At 36.1% G+C, this 16,011-nt stretch overlaps 1 protein-coding gene across 2 annotated transcripts in view; it reads right to left on the bottom strand.

Moving 5' to 3' along the window:
• NFKB1 (nuclear factor kappa B subunit 1) overlaps window positions 1–16,011 on the bottom strand; it is a 115,066-nt gene that overhangs the window by 77,984 nt on the left and 21,071 nt on the right. Inside the window, exons 2-5 of one of the 2 annotated variants that reach the window (XM_019738929.3) lie at window positions 14,701–14,746; window positions 10,524–10,599; window positions 6,889–6,926; window positions 2,680–2,778 (exon numbers count right to left, since the gene is read on the bottom strand). In XM_019738929.3, the coding sequence (XP_019594488.2) occupies window positions 2,680–2,778; window positions 6,889–6,926; window positions 10,524–10,599; window positions 14,701–14,739 (252 nt within the window). In that variant the 5' untranslated portion in view covers window positions 14,740–14,746. Of the gene's footprint in view, window positions 1–2,679; window positions 2,779–6,888; window positions 6,930–10,523; window positions 10,600–14,700; window positions 14,747–16,011 lie in introns of both variants that reach the window. The other variant, XM_019738928.3, reaches the window with a different exon arrangement.

Raw genomic sequence — 16,011 nt, 5'->3', positions numbered from 1 at the left:
TTCCTGATAAGAGATACACACTGAGCACAGTTGTTTCCTCTGCCTCAACTTCACAAGGAACAGGGATTTAAAAATCCCTTTGTAAACGGAAAGGTCACCCTCAGCTATCCGTTATGAAAAGATTGTTAAAAGTGATATTGGGAGAGCTCTGGGAAAAATATCTCAGGGTGGTCTCTTGCTCTTCCTCCTGCCCATCCTTCTGAGTAAGAGCTTCTAAGATAAACAATATTACTTGCTTTAACTGCTAGAAACAGCGGTCATTTAAACTCTCAGTGAACAGTGACAGGCTAGGAGAACACTGACAGTTTGTAATAGATTGTCTGAACTGTTCTTCCTTTTTTTTTTTTTCTTTACAACTGAATTAGCTTAATGCTTAATAAATATATGTTGAATTAGATGGGGTGTAATAATGAAGCTGTTGCTGAAGTTTAATAATGACCAATTTACCCGTTTATGTTTTGACTTCCTATAGTAGTAGTTATTTATATATCTGTATTTCCCACTAAGTATTAAACTCATTGATATAGAAACTATAATTTGACAAGAATAGCTAATGTCCAATAGGTTGTTTCACTTCTGAATTATTTTGTAAATATGAGGCAGCAACCAATACATGAGAAGGCTGTATGAAACTGAGCATAAATGGATATATATAAAGTTTTTATTAGGTAGTAAATTTGCAACCAAGTTAATCCCATGTATTTGTTAGTGTCAAGAATTGTCAGCCAGCCACAAAAGACCAGAGCAATAGAAGTAAATAGTTCATGAAAATACCATAGTAATTTATATTTTTTGTACAGAACCAATTCAGAAAATACTCCCAGTTTTTCTCTCAATGTTAATTCTTCAGTGATTATAATCAGTGTCAATGCTGACAACATGTGCCTTTTAATTATGCTTATCACAAATACAAACACATGAACACATACAATATTTATCTACTGATACATGGACACGTGTTAAAAAGATAAGTGCTGGATTAGACTCTAATATCGAGTACCCTTTGCCCCCTGAGCCTCTCTCTCCCTTGTTTCTAGAGTTAAAATTCTCTGCCCCTTTCTTCACCATCGTTCTCCCATGTCCTGTCACCCATATCCCTGTCCCCAGCATTTCAAATGTACACATTCCAAGTGAGATTTCAATGAACAACAGTCTTCTGTAGGATAAAGAGCCACCAGTTCTGTGAGAAAGGCAAGTTAATTCTTTTCCCTGAGCCTCAGTTTCCTCAGAAACTTTTTACCTCCCAGGGTTATTTTGAGGATTAGAAGAGGTAATGTATGCAGAGCACTTGGCAAATCTTCGGTGCTTAATAAATGCTAATTCTCTTGATAATTGCTGATCCCCTTTCCTCATCCAGACTCTAAAGGACTGAGACCCTAAGACTGTTGTCTCTTTCTCTGGGCTAGACACACCATATTTACCCTACCTAATGACCTTGAATAAGAAAAACATCTTTCATTCCACATAGAGGTAGGAGAATTAAAATGTAAATATGATTGGTAGGACTGATACTATACAATACGGATGGGTTTCACTCAAAAGGTAAGGAATATCATCACAGTATTTTGTCTTTTGCTTGGCAACAGGGATAAGAAATTAGAAAGGCCTAGGCCAGAAGTGGGCTGTAAGGAGAAGGAGGAAACAAAAAGCAAGCCTGGCAAAAACAGCCCAATTTCCTTGACATTACGATTTTACTGAGGGCCTGCCCTGTTCCCTTCACCCAGTCACAAAAACAAACCAACAAAAAGACTGAGGCCAAAAGTGTGTCATATCCTAAGGGGCACACACACCTTAGTGGGAACTGAGTTAACCTTTTGCCGAAGCCTTGAATTATTAAACAAATACAAATTTTTATAAACAACGTAACTGCAATTGTGGACTGGGTTATCTGCAAAACAATTACCAAGCCATCTATGAAGCATGACACCATTGAGTATGAAAATAAAAAATTCAAATTAACTGAGAGAAGGATCTTCTCTTTAAATTAACAAACAGAAAAAGAACCCGAAGATGTGAAAGGCTCCACCAAGCACACCACAGGCATGTCAGGAAGCAGTAGATTCCAAGGACCACCACCTGTGCATGTGTATTTGCTAAAGCAGAAGCCCTACTGCACTCCCAGGCTCTCTGTGGAGCACTTATATGCATTTTCTCATTTAATCTCTAAGAGACTCTATGAAGCGTATACCACCAATCTTTCTGCATTTTATACATTAGAGTACTGAGGTTTAGAAGTGTTGGACAACATCGTCAAAGCCACACAGTAACAGTCTGCATCTGAATTCATGACTTTAAATACTACGCTATATAATCCATATACTCAAGTCATCTGTTTCATTTTTCACTAAATTTCTAAAGCGCTGAAACGAAGCACTTCTTTCAGACTTACTATTAAAGTTTCAAGAAGTATACAATTAAAAACACCCTTTAAGGTGACCAAGAAATAATAAAAGTTTGTTAGCTAATGTTGAAATAATTTCTACTAAATAGAAATATATATTAACGGAGTTTTAAAATCTGTCATTTCTATTGCTAAGACACAAATTTCTATTTAAAAATTATAATAATCCTGTGACCATTTCAAGTTAGGGGCAAAAGCAAATTGTATTCATTTAAAGCAGTTCCTCACCTTTGTCGCTAGGAAACCAAAATTCACATAGAAAGATAGCACTAACTTACTTTGACCTGAGGGTAGGACTTCTTGTTCTTTTCACTAGATGCACCAGGGAGTCCACCATGGGATGGGCCTTCACAGACATAACGGAAACGAAATCCTCTCTGCAAAGGTGAACACAGAGCCAACAAGTTTGAGAAATACTCATTAAAAGTATAGGGACAGTTACATACAAATTTTTAATTCTTGTCTGTATTAGACGACAGAGGAAAAACAAGAAATATGTGAAAGAGGATTGTGTAAATGAGAACCACTTTTCCCACAATCTTACTATGGACACTGAGGTTAACTGATATTTATGTGCTGAGCTGTGGTGTAAAAGCCCGGTCCCTAACCCTTTGGAAAACTCTTCCCGCTGTGCATACCGAGGAGTGAACTGCTGAGGAGTTTAAGCCTTGGACTCCACGGGCTACAGCTCGTTAGAATCAAGAGCTTCCTCGTCTCAGATTGCTGCCGCCAAGCTCTGAACTTAGATCTCTTACTCAAAGTTAGGCTTCACTGACTCTTACTTAAAGGAAGTCCTTTATCTCCTCTGATTACAGTTGGCTCAGGAGGGAATACAGCAATGTCTTGCTAAACCCAGCACGCACATCGGTGTTGCAGAACACACCCTAAGCTAGACGCCACATTTGGCCAGCTTTTCTCAACAGTTCCAGAAAATAAGATTTTTGATTTTATGATGATTGATATTATCAAGCTCAAGCTCTCTATATGATGTGACCAGAAGGAATGCAAAACCAGACAGCCTCTCTACACATTATTGACTCAAGAATTTTACAGGTGTAGTAAATCGATGAGGAGCTGGGTTAGTCTTGACTATATGAACTACGGTGGGCTCATAAATACCTAAATCCCATGTTTTTCTTATCTATACAAATGAGATTAGACTAGACTACCTTAAAGGTCTGTCCCAGTTCTAACATTTTATGATTTACAAAGCTAACACTTATAATTTGTATCATATTAGTACACACAAAAATAATAAAACAAGGACAATTATGAGAATGGAGCTCACCATCACATTAAGTAAACTTTTGGTGTATTTCCTGAAAGACTCAAAGTTATAATGATGTCAGTCAATTTGCAGTAGTGCTAGTAGTTTACAGATATACAGTCACTAACCAGACAGTTTTTCTTTTTCCACATTGACCTTTAGGTGAAAGTATGTTAATATACTTCAGGTAACATCCTCACCTTTCATTTATATTAATGTGGGACTGACTGCATAGGAACAGTGCTCCATCACTAAGCTACCAGGAGCTCTGCATACCCTCTACGTGCTGGCAGGGCTCTGCCCTGCACACTCAGCAACTGTGGAGTCAGCAAACACAAAGGTTTTAACAGCTTTGAGCTCTTCAACCAATGTAAAAATTTTGCCCTCCTTAGATTGCACTACATTTCATTATTCTTCACGTAGGGTCTTGGGAAACAAACAGTCTCTGTCTGAGTGGTCCAAGGGTCCTGAATGAATTTAAATTTCTGGCATCTGGAACTATCCCTATACTCTCTGAGATCTTCCTGATTTGCAACGAGGATCAACATTAAAGCATGTTTCATGGGATGAGTAAGGCCTTGAAGTAAATTCCCTAGTGTAGGGAGTTCCTCAAGTCACATGGATCTAGAGTGTGTGATTAACTTATCAAAGTGGGACCTAAAACAACTCTTGCGTATAGCTCAGGAGATTCCAAACCTAAATCCTAGTGAAGCCTTCTGAGGTGAGGACAGTCATTTAGGGCAATGCTTCTGTTTTGCCTCTCACAAAATTCAAACTAAAAAACAAGTTACAAATTCAGCTCTATCCCTTTTGTAAACAAAGGCTGTTTGCTTATTTTTAATAATTAAATTAAATTTATAAAAAGCATCAGCATGTGCAACAATTAGCCTCCGGAAATAGCTAACAATAAAGGTAGGAATTTACTCGAATGGCACTCAATTTAAATACTACTTCAGTTTTTAAGCAGTATTAGATAATTAGCATTAAATAATATGCAACAGAACTGGTTATTTCAAAGATTAATTATCTATGCTATGACTCATCTCTGTCAGACCTGGGGAGAATTGTGGCAAAGAGAACCCAAAGAAAAAAGAACATTTTCCTAATTTTTATTTTAAAAATGGAATAAAGCAATTCATTATTTTAATCACTCTAGGAAAGTTGGAAAAACATATACATGTATACTTTTACATCTTACTGGGAGTAGTATCAAATAGGATATGGGTAAAGAAACATGTCTTAATAGCTTGCTTAAGTTTGAAAAACAACAAATAGTTTTCATGGTTGTATAACAGTATATAAAATTCTAAAGGAATTTTAACCTGAGGATGGAAATTTATTACTGTTTACTTTTAGGAAGATAGGATCTCTTCAAATGCACAGTCTAGATGCATTTCCGATTCTAAATTTTTGAGATTAAAGTTTGCCAGTCCACAGCCATTCATCTCAGTAACTCCATTTGCTTAAAATGAGTCATCAACCTCAAAGGCAAGGGTACATCCATCCGGTCAGAAAGTCTGACTTAAATACAACCTTCTTACTTTCACTGCAGTCAGACATCAAAATAGCATCAGTTTGGTAAACAGACACATTGTTTTACTCAGATGAGCTTTTACCCCTCCACATATGGTGAATTAAATTTTGAATTTTGGAACTATATAACTCTTCAGGTCAATTATAAATGTCAATTTTTCCTTATAACTGTTAGACCCCTCATAAGAAATTGCATTTAAAATTCTCATTGTAGTGCTATGCTTATGAAAATGGATAGTTGAAAAACATGCTTTGTCTGGTATGCAGCCAAATAATTGTTAGTTGATTTCTCAGTTTCATGGATTACCCAGATCTTACAAGCTAGAAAATTTTCCAGGAGCCCACTGCATAGAATCTTAGGGATAAAGGTCCACTGGAAGGATCTTTGAGATAATTGGTGACCTTCTGTGAGAAGTCACTACTATGGAATTGGACATAAGCAAAGGAAAGTCTTGTTGGCAACTACTATGGAATTGGACATAAGCAAAGGAAAGTCTTGTTGGCAGCCTGTGGAGTCAGGGTGTGCCACCAACATGCAACTAGAACAATGCCCCGAAGTCTCATGTGGCTTTTCAGTCCCCACACTAAAAACTTTTACCTAAGTTCAACTTTATAAGGATTGTCTATTTGGTCATAGTTAAAATATTTATATCCTTTAAATGTTGACCAAATCCAAATACACAGATAATGCCACAAATACAGTAACCACAATACATGTTTTAAGATATAGACCTAGTTAGCATTTGTTAAATGTTACACAATGTAAAAGTGCTACGCTCACTAGCCTGAGCTACTCAGAACATTTAGGAAAGGTCCTGGGTAATATAACTCCAAGAGAACAGGTATATACACCTTCAGTGTCACACAAATTTAGTAAGCACATCCATTCAGAGATTTACTGACTTGTCCTCATTCTGTGGAGGAGTAAGTATACCATTTTCTGCACCCTAATAATTGAAATCTATAGGCAGATATTAAAGATTCTCTTTCCTCCTCTTTCATCACTGGTCCTATCCAATTTCCGATGAATATGATCCACAGAGTTGGGGCATGATGAAGAGGCCACTTCAATTCCCAGGGATCCTCTACAGAATCGAGGAAGAGCCTGAGAAAATAAAAGCCTCTTCTCTTGACTCCAAAGAGGCTGAGTTTCTAAAGCTAACACCAGAAGGAAGAGAACTCAACTGTCCGTTCTAATACTATTACCTCCCACTTAGTATCTTAGGGTGCATATTCCACAGACAGAACAGAAAAGGCTGGACCTACCAACCGTAGGAGGAAGGCTAAGATGTACTGTGTGTGCATGGACACGACTGGCGGATGTAACTGCATGTGAGCTGCATGTGTGCGTATTTCTGGAGGAATGACGATGAATGGAGAGAACCTATGCCTTTTGTAGGAGTGGCTGGTCAGCAAAGTTAGTAGACATAGTAAGATACCAAGGATCTATAATTAATGGAGTTTTACAGACTACATACTGAGGTTCAAGGCAATGTGAAGAATGACTAATAGAAATGTAAAATAGACGAATGAAGTGGTTACATAATTTGACAGGTTGTTGACCTTCTAGATAAGCTACTTCCTTCACAAAATTCATTTACTATTACTCGGTGCTTGAGATATTAATATTATTAGACTTATGGATCTAACATGTAAAGACACAGCCCCATCCCTTTAATCTTCTTACCTGTTTAGGTTGCTCTAATATTTGAAGGTATGGACCATCTGCTAAAAACAAAAACAACAAACAAAAACCAAAAGAATGTGAGGCTTCTCAAACTTGGTATAAAACATAAAGCAAGTAAAAAACTGATATTATGTTTTTAAAAAGAGGTTTCTATTAAATTTTTAGCTAAAATTCCACAAGGATATAATTTATCTTCCTTATTTGAATATTAAATTGGTCCTTATTTTAACAGTTTTACACCTTTAGAGAACCACAATAAATAAACACTTCTTGAATGGTGATGGTACATTGTGTAACCCAACAAAAGGCCTGATGTTGGCAAAGATTAAGATGTTAATAGCCTTCACAGTCTTGTGTACTTAACAAAGAATTATCTTTTGCTTTCACATCATTAGATCCTGACTTCCATTCCTCAGAGAGAATGTCCTTAATGTGAAATTACAAAGACTGAGCTGGCACTTACATGTGTGAAATACATAGATAATGGTCTCAGGCTGTCTACTTGCCCTTACACTAAGTTTTTTGTTCCTTTCCCTTCCTTGATTCCATAAGTACTGCCTTCATTCACCAATTGGCTAGCTTGTTCTCCCTCTCTCTCAAATTTAATTTGGTCTAAATGACATGGTAGACTTTTCTTATTAATCCATAGCTTTTGATGTTTGTATACAATTTTTGAATACTGTGCTCTGATATAAACTCTGTTTTAAAAAAGCATAAGCATTTTATAAAATCCTGAAAATAATTTAATTGAAGATAGGTGAATGTCAATTAATTACTATAAAAACATAATGAAAACTAGAAGCTTAATCCATACCATGATTATATCTGACTTCGGAAGTTCAAAGGGAAATCAGAGCCTCTGACAGTATAAATACAAATTTATTCAATATGAGATAGTCCTTAAGCTCCCCAGCTGGTTTTATGTCAACAGTATAATAACCCATAGCTCTACAATAAATAAAGATATATGGTATTTCTCACTTGTTTGAATGTAAATTAAAAAGTTTGGCACTAAAAAAATTCTAGGAGAATGCTTCTGTGTGCATTTCAATCTTCACAGTCTTTTAGCCAGAAGTTGAAGACCTATTATTTCAGATAAATAAATATATGAGGAACTACACACCTTCAGGTTGAAATTATAAATAAACTACTAACTTAAGAGATAAATTATTTTTATCTTTTAAGCATTATACTGAATCAGCATAAAGCTAGAGAACTGTTGGAAACAAAAGTATAATTATTTCCTGTTATTAATCAAGAAATTTACAGGAAAGTCAGTTGAAAACTGACTGAATTTGAAGTGAAACATACACAAGAAAGGAAATATGGAGAGTGACTGGCCATTGTAGTATAATTTAGGTAAATGAGCTCTCTTGTTTGTATGAAATTTATCCCTGGAAATTTTAAACTTTTAGAAAAGAAATTGTAATTTAAAAATTCTAAAACGTGGCTAGAATTTAATTTTTGATAAGGAAATAAAACCAATTAGAAATAGAAATATTTTCACACTACTAACATGTAGCTTGTATGACAATGTAACAAATATAGTCATAAAAAAACATTCCCTCCAGAATTCTAAATGAACATATCAAGAAGAGAGGCCTCTAAGAAAGCAACATTTGGATGTCATGGAAAATATAGGGGAGATGAAGTATGGTTACATTAAACTTCAAGTCTCTCACTTGTTATTGACTTCTAAAAGTACTTGAAGTTTTGCTATTATTTTTGCTGTATGATTAATATGTGAAATTCCAGGTTTGAAAATTTTATCAGTGAAATGGGGCCATTTTTCTCTTTCAGGGAACACACTAAAAAATTCAATCAACTAGAAAATTAGATGTGATATGTATATATTTGTTTTAATGACAATTGTCTTTTGGTCACATTTCTACTCCATGAAGTAACATCCCACTATATAGAGAAATTTAAATTACAGCATAATGTTATAGACTTAACAGTTGTACTATAGCCCATAGAATTTTCAATAAGTAAGGGAACTACTAATGGTTTTAGATTTCAAGAAACATGTAAGATAAAATGATCCATGTGAAAATTACAAGTTAATATTGGCTTACATAATCATCCTATCCCTTCAAAATGTGCATAAAACAGCATACAACTTGGATTCTAAAAACTGCACTATGCCACTACAACAGAGAGGGGGAAAAACAATAAAAATGATGAGGTAATAACTGGAAGATAAACTTTTGAGGTATAAGTTTAAAAGTCTTTCTAATATTATCGCAAAATAATTTCTACAATGTGAAGCTCTGACCCCAGAATATTTATGAGATGGTTCTTTTGATAATCTTATTTCTATCTTCATAAAGTTGATGAAATAACGACATTATTTCTGAAAGTGTCTGCCTCAGGATACTGTTTGGTATTTGCAAGGTCTTAAATGGAAATGTATATGTTTCTTGAGGGCAGAACCAAGTTCTTATGTTTTCACTAAAGCATTAATACTAAGAAAAATACTTTGATCCCCAGAATTAAAAGTTCACAGGAAACACAGAAGCTACCAAGGCATTTACTTGTTCTTCACAGGAAGCTGACCTAGAGCTCAAATTGGACAGCAGTTCACGAGATCTCAGATAGGGTGGCGTACAAAATATGTTTTGTGGGGTAAAGAGAAAACAGCCTCAGCAGTACAACTTTTGCTAGTGAAGGTGAAAGCATAGCAAATTTATTTTTTCCCTCCCATGAACTTCCAGAAATAATAAAGATAAAAATGCAGAAAAACATTCTGGTCTAAAAAATGAAAAGTAAGTACCAGAGTAACATTAATAGTTTTAAATGAGAATGATACAAATTAGATAAAGGCCTCCAATGAGGACAAGTCCATGGTGAATCGAAGAGCGGATGTCCACTTCAGTGATTACAAAACTTCATGTTTTATATACAACTTCCATCACGTACTCACACTGCTTTTGAACATCTCTTAAGTGCCCCCGCTGGTGATGTGAGGAGCACATAAAGAGAGCCATCACACCGAGCTTGTATACAAATCAATAAATAAAAAAAGAGACTAAATGTGTTCATTTTTAAAATCACTCATATGAGATTAAACACTTTATGGATGGCAATAATTAATACAGTCACGTTAGAAGGAAGGATAATTATCATGAGTTTTATCCAACTGGTCAGAATGTAAAGCTAAGAGCTTTTTAAAAGGATGAATTTTATACTGAGATGATTTTTGTGACTTTTGTCCACTTTCTTTCCCCAGTGCCTGACATACACAGTAGGCACTCAAATAAGTGTTTTTGGAGTAGATCTGAAGAGTCGAGACGGCCTACATCTGGAACAAAGCACGGGGGATTTAAAAAGAATCCAGAGATGATAAGATTGGGTGAGAAGGAAAATCCTCAGACTGAGTGAAGACATTACTTCTGAGCTGTCCTAGCAGATATCAGTGACAGACATTCTGAGTCTTACAATACATAATTGAGGTGAAACATTTTTTGTGCAAATATATTTCAAGAAAGTATATTAAAAGATTGGTGTTTAGAACATAAATCACCATTTCCTTCCTAGGTACATCATTGACTTTCTAAAAGAGACTTAGCAAATCCTGAATTTAAGTAAAAGTGAAAGCAAAACAATAGGGCAGTAGGAGTGAGGGGTTTTCTTACCTGTCGTCAGTGACATCTCTGGTTGAAATAATTCTGGGTTAAATATTGTATGATTTAAAGGATCCAAATGAAACATCTGTAACAAAGAAAATGTAAATTGTCAATCATTATGTCTCCAACGTTGCATTAAACATTTGAAATTGCTATGCATAAAACATAATTACAGGACCAAAACCTAAAGCCAAAAACAAAAAAATCCGAAAATATTTCAAATCAGGATTTTAAAAATGCCTTCATGAGACCTCGCTAAATCCTCATCTGTATGGAACTTTCCATAACTTTGGCAGTGTTTATGTGACAAAGGGATTCGAGAAGAATGACCTAGTTATAAAATCCACAGAGGCAGCTTAACTAGTGTATCAGGGCCCAGTATATGTTTATCATATAGTGGATACTTAATAAATATTTGTTGAATAAACTCCCTTAGAAATATAAGCACAAGAATATAATCCTAGAAATCTGTATTTCTTTTATGATGGTAAATAGACCCCTACTCTAGCCATCTAACTTCAAGTCCTGAAAGAATTCGACACCAGCCCTGGAACAATTTACAGAAAAACTGAAAATATGACTTATAGTCTAAGGAGCAGATAACTAAGCACTGAGCTCCGTCACTTTTTTTTTAACCTTTATGTACCTGGCACAATGCAGAAATACCTGGAGTGTAGTGGATGTGGGAGGCTGAATAAAAGTTCCCACAAAGACAACCACATCCTAATCCCCAGAACCTATGAATACTATCTCATAGAGCAAAAAGGATTTAAAGATGTTATTAACGTAATAATACAGAGATGGGGAGATTATCATGGATTATCCAGATGGGCCTGATAAGAGGGATACAGGATATCAAAGTGAATAATAAGAAATCTGACAATGGAAGCAAGAGGTTGGAGTGATTAAAGGGGATATGAGCCAAGGAACATTGGCTTTCTATGGAAGCCCAAAAGGCAAGGAAACGAAAGCTTCCAGGAGAGCAGCCCTGCGAACACCCTGACTTTAGACTTCTGACCTTCAGATTATAAGAGAATAAATTTGCGTTGTTTTAAGATACTAAATTTGAGGTAATTTGTTATAGCACCAATAGAAAACCAATACAATGTATTCTGATGGAATTATATATTCTATCTTGATAAGTTACTAATAATTACTGATCCCAAGAAAAAATTTTTCTTTCCACGTAGTTCATTCAGGACTTTAAATTCATATGTCTTAGCTTGGTAATTGTTTCAACCTAAGTAAGTCATCTGTTCGAAATGTCTGTGGATAGCATAGAAACCAACCATATTTCACTTTTTATGATATGCTAGTTGGGAAGTGTGCTGGAGCTGGTATTTAAAACAACAACAACAACACCTGAATTACAATTTACTCCTTTTCTTTATTAGTATATTACTGGAAACTCTTGGGTAACTAAGACCCTAGATGCCTCGTTAAGTCAAGAATAACAAACACAGTGTTTAAATAAAGAAAACTTCACCTCCAGTAGTGAGGTACGCAAATTTTCAACTGAGGAATAATAAATGTGCTTCACTTTACTGCTTAAGAGTCAAGTTCATCTACACTTTTCATTGTTTGCTGAAAAGGAAATATTGGAATGAAAAAACATGTTATTGTAAAAATGGGCCCCACCTTACAGAGTATTCACAGACCAGAAAGTCGCAGAGCAGAAAAGATGACCTAGCAGGAAAAAACCCTCTTTCCTAGGGTCCTGCCGGGGGCAAGAACAATGAGGTTAGAGGGCAAGAGCACTGATCTGAGGACAGAGACACACACTCCACTTCAGACAAAGAAGACAGAAGCTGTGTTGTGCTGCAACTTGCACTGTGTATTACGTCAAGGGTGGAGAGCAAATTCCAGAATACACTACAACACTGAGGACATGTGAACTTCAGGAAATATATACTATTAAGCTTCAGACAAGGAAAACAAACAAACAAACAAACAAACTTCGAGGACCTTTCCCCTCAAAAGTGGAAATATCAGAACATGGCCCCACCTGTTTGTTGCTACCGATCACCAAAAATGCCCACGTAAGAAAAACTTTCGAAATGAATGTTTTCAGCAGATTTTACTCTTGTGTGGCATAAAGGACTATCTCTTGTTGATAAGATTTCCTGCCTATAAACAGGAAAGCATCGTCTAAAACCCAGAAGAAACAACTCTAAGGCTGGTTAGACTTTGCCTTTGTTACAGATAGCCTATTAAAAGCGAAAGGTAAAACACAGGTTTTTGATGCTATGAGTAGCCAAATGTCTTTCATGCTCTAATTAAAGAAAATGTTCCTAGATTTATCCTGTATCACCATTTTTACAGTCAAGTTCAAAAACGAGTCCCTGAATGTGAAAGGCTATACATCCGCATTCTTTCTAAATCAATCAGAACATTATCAAGAGTAATGACTGCTTACAGAAGTCTCTTTTATTTAAAGAAGCAATACTAGACCCCTTAGAAACTATTTCACTTTTGGTTTTATTTTTCTGACTGATTTTTTCCGTGTGTAAATTTGGAAAATCCATTTTTTATGTGGTTGCTACTAATGATTAAGTGTGACATCATTACAACCCTTGGCCCCCTCTAAGTCCCAGGGCGTCCTGGTACCTCTTGTTACCTCTTCTTGTCTATCTAGTCTAACAAACTACATGTTCCAAATCTCAGTTTACAGAGACTTCCTCTGGTAAGCCCATAACCCTGATCTCCCCACAGGCAGCTCGTAGTTATCCCTCTGACATTCTGTGCAGACTACTGCTACAGTACTTACCACATATGAAACTATTTATGTTGCTATCCCTCTTAGTAGAATGGCAGTGTCGGAAATTAGGGTCTATGTAACTATTTTTGTCCCCCTCCTTACCCAGTGTTCTGCTACAGAGTAATGCCTCAATAAACACCTGATGAATGAATAAACCCCAGAAGTTGACATACTTCTTAAAAATCATTATATTAAAATTTAATATTGGCATTGTAATTACCCTAGTGTCTAAAAATTGCTTTCAAATGGTTCACTTTATATATATATATATATATATATATATATATATATATATACACACACATACACATATATATTCTATATAAATATAAAAATATAGAGAGGAAAGCAAAATATTAATAACGGACAAAGACTTGTTGGACTATTCAACATTTCTATAGGCTTGACATTTTTCCAAGTAAAAAACTAGGAGGAAAAGGAAAAGAGGACATTGGTATCTCTTCATAACTGCTAATACAATTATAAAGAACAGTTTATACTCCCAAAGCACATTCATTGCCCGTTAAGCCTTTTCAGCACCCCTGTTAATGTGGGGTTAGCAGTCCTGTTTTGCAAAGGAGAAAAGTGAGGATCAGGGGAGCTAAGTGATTCCTCAGGTTTTAAGAGCTCATCAGTAGCAGCTAGCATTTACATAAAGTTTTTCAAATTCTAAGTTCCAAAAGTCTTTGAACCATACCGATCTGCCTCCTCATTAGATGTGTTTTAAATATTTTGTATCCCCCAAAAAAGATATGTTCAAGTCCTAACCCCTAGTACCTGTGCATGTGACTTTACTTAGAAATAGGATCTCTGCAGATGTGATCAAGTGAAGATGAAGTCATACTGAAGGCTGGGCCCTAAATCCAACGACTGGTGCCTTTATAAGAGAAAAGAGAGAAATTTGGATACAGAGAAACAGGAGAGATACACAGGGAAGAAGGCCATGGGCTGGAGTGATGCAACCACTAGCCAAGGAAAGCCAAGGTTTGCCGGCAACCCCTAGACGCCAGGGGAGAAGCAGAGAACAGATTCTCCTCAGAATTCCTGGAAGTAACAAACCCTGTCATCCTCCTGACTTTGGACTTCTAGCTTGCAGAACTGTGAGAGAATTTCTGTTGTTTTAAGCCACCTCTTTTGTGGTGATTTGTTACAACAGCCCTAGGACACTAATACAGCAGTTATCATTTGACCTGTAGCATATATAGTTTTTGTGCAACAGTGTGTTAGAGCGGAGTTAAGTTACTCATTTTATAAGACATGGCCTCTCCAACCTTATATGCAGAGACAGGAAAACTGCAAAAACAATTTAAAAGAAATTTTTACCAATTTTAGAGTTTGCCTGATAATTACTATTGTTACCTCTGTATATTTAAAATATGAATACATTTACAAAAATAATTATCAGTGAGATGATATTATAATACTTACTTGTTCATGCCCTCCTAAATATGGATTGTCTTCTGCCATTTTGGAGCTGTAGATCAAAACAAAACAAAAGCAAACTGTAAGACTAACATGAACCTTAAAAATTCCATCATGCATGAGTGATCCGTATTATTCCACTAAGACTAAATATAACTCTTTTTTAAAGACCTTAGGAGGAAGACAGTAGTTCTTCTTTGGAATCTAAATCTAACAGCAGAAAGATTGCATAATCAAAGAATTACTGCTTACGTATAATCCAAAACCTCTATTGTCAAGCTCATAACAACGTCCTGGAGATTTTTATCCTCTGTATAAAAATCATGCATGTTTGGATTCTTAGAGGCCATTTCTTTTTGTCACTATGGAGATTTCAAGATGTACAGTCTTAGCTCTTTGTGTAGATTATTTTCTAACCCTTCATGAATACTGTGATGGTCCTAGACCTGTCTCCAAGCTTTCTATGTGCTGCTGGAGTTGAGAAGCCACAAGGGGGTCATTCTGCTGTCCTAGTGGCCTGGTCAGTGCATGATGGCACAAGGGGAGGGTGGCCACAGTGTGCTGTGCTCAGTCCGCCAGTGTGTTCCACTGCAGCAGGACATTTCCTGCCATTGTTAAAATGGTACAGCAGTTTCCCCTTATCCGCGGTTTCATTTTCTGCCGTTTCAGTTACCTAGTCAGAAAATATTAAATGGAAAATGCGAGAAATAAACAATTCATAAATTTTAAATTGTGTGCCTTTCTGAGTAGTATGAGGAAATCGCCTGCCATCGCACACCATCCCGCCTGGGGTGTGATTCACCTCTTCATCCAATGTCTCCATGTTATATACAACACTCGCCTGTTCGTCACTTAGTAGCCATTTTGGTTATCAGTCACCTGTCACAGCACCACAGTGCTTGTGTTCATGTCACCCTTATTTTACTTAATAATGATCCCAAGCTGCAAGAGTCGTGATCCTGGCAATTTGGGTAAGCCAAAGAGAAGCCATGAAATGCTTCCTTTAAGTGAAAGAGGAGTACAGTACAGTAAGGTATTTTGAGAGAGAGCCCACATTCACATAACTTTTATTACAGTATATTGTTATAACTGTTCTATTATATTATTGTTGTTGTTAATCTCTTACTGTGCCTAATTTATAAATTAAACTTTAGCATAGGTCTGTGTGCATATATAGGGTTTGGTACTATCCTTGGTTTCAGGAATTTACTGGGGGTCTTGGAACGTATTCCCCATGGATGAGGAGGGACTACTGCATAGAAACACTGTAATATTAAAAGTGCAATCAAAAGACACAAAAATAAGAGAATTTGTTAT

The sequence above is a fragment of the Rhinolophus sinicus genome, chromosome 1 (assembly GCF_057876585.1).
Source record: "Rhinolophus sinicus isolate RSI-liver-muscle chromosome 1, RSI-T2T, whole genome shotgun sequence".
Classification (NCBI taxonomy): domain Eukaryota; kingdom Metazoa; phylum Chordata; class Mammalia; order Chiroptera; family Rhinolophidae; genus Rhinolophus; species Rhinolophus sinicus.
The sequence above is the reverse complement of the archived record's forward strand: the minus strand, read 5'-3'. Positions and strand labels throughout refer to the sequence as shown.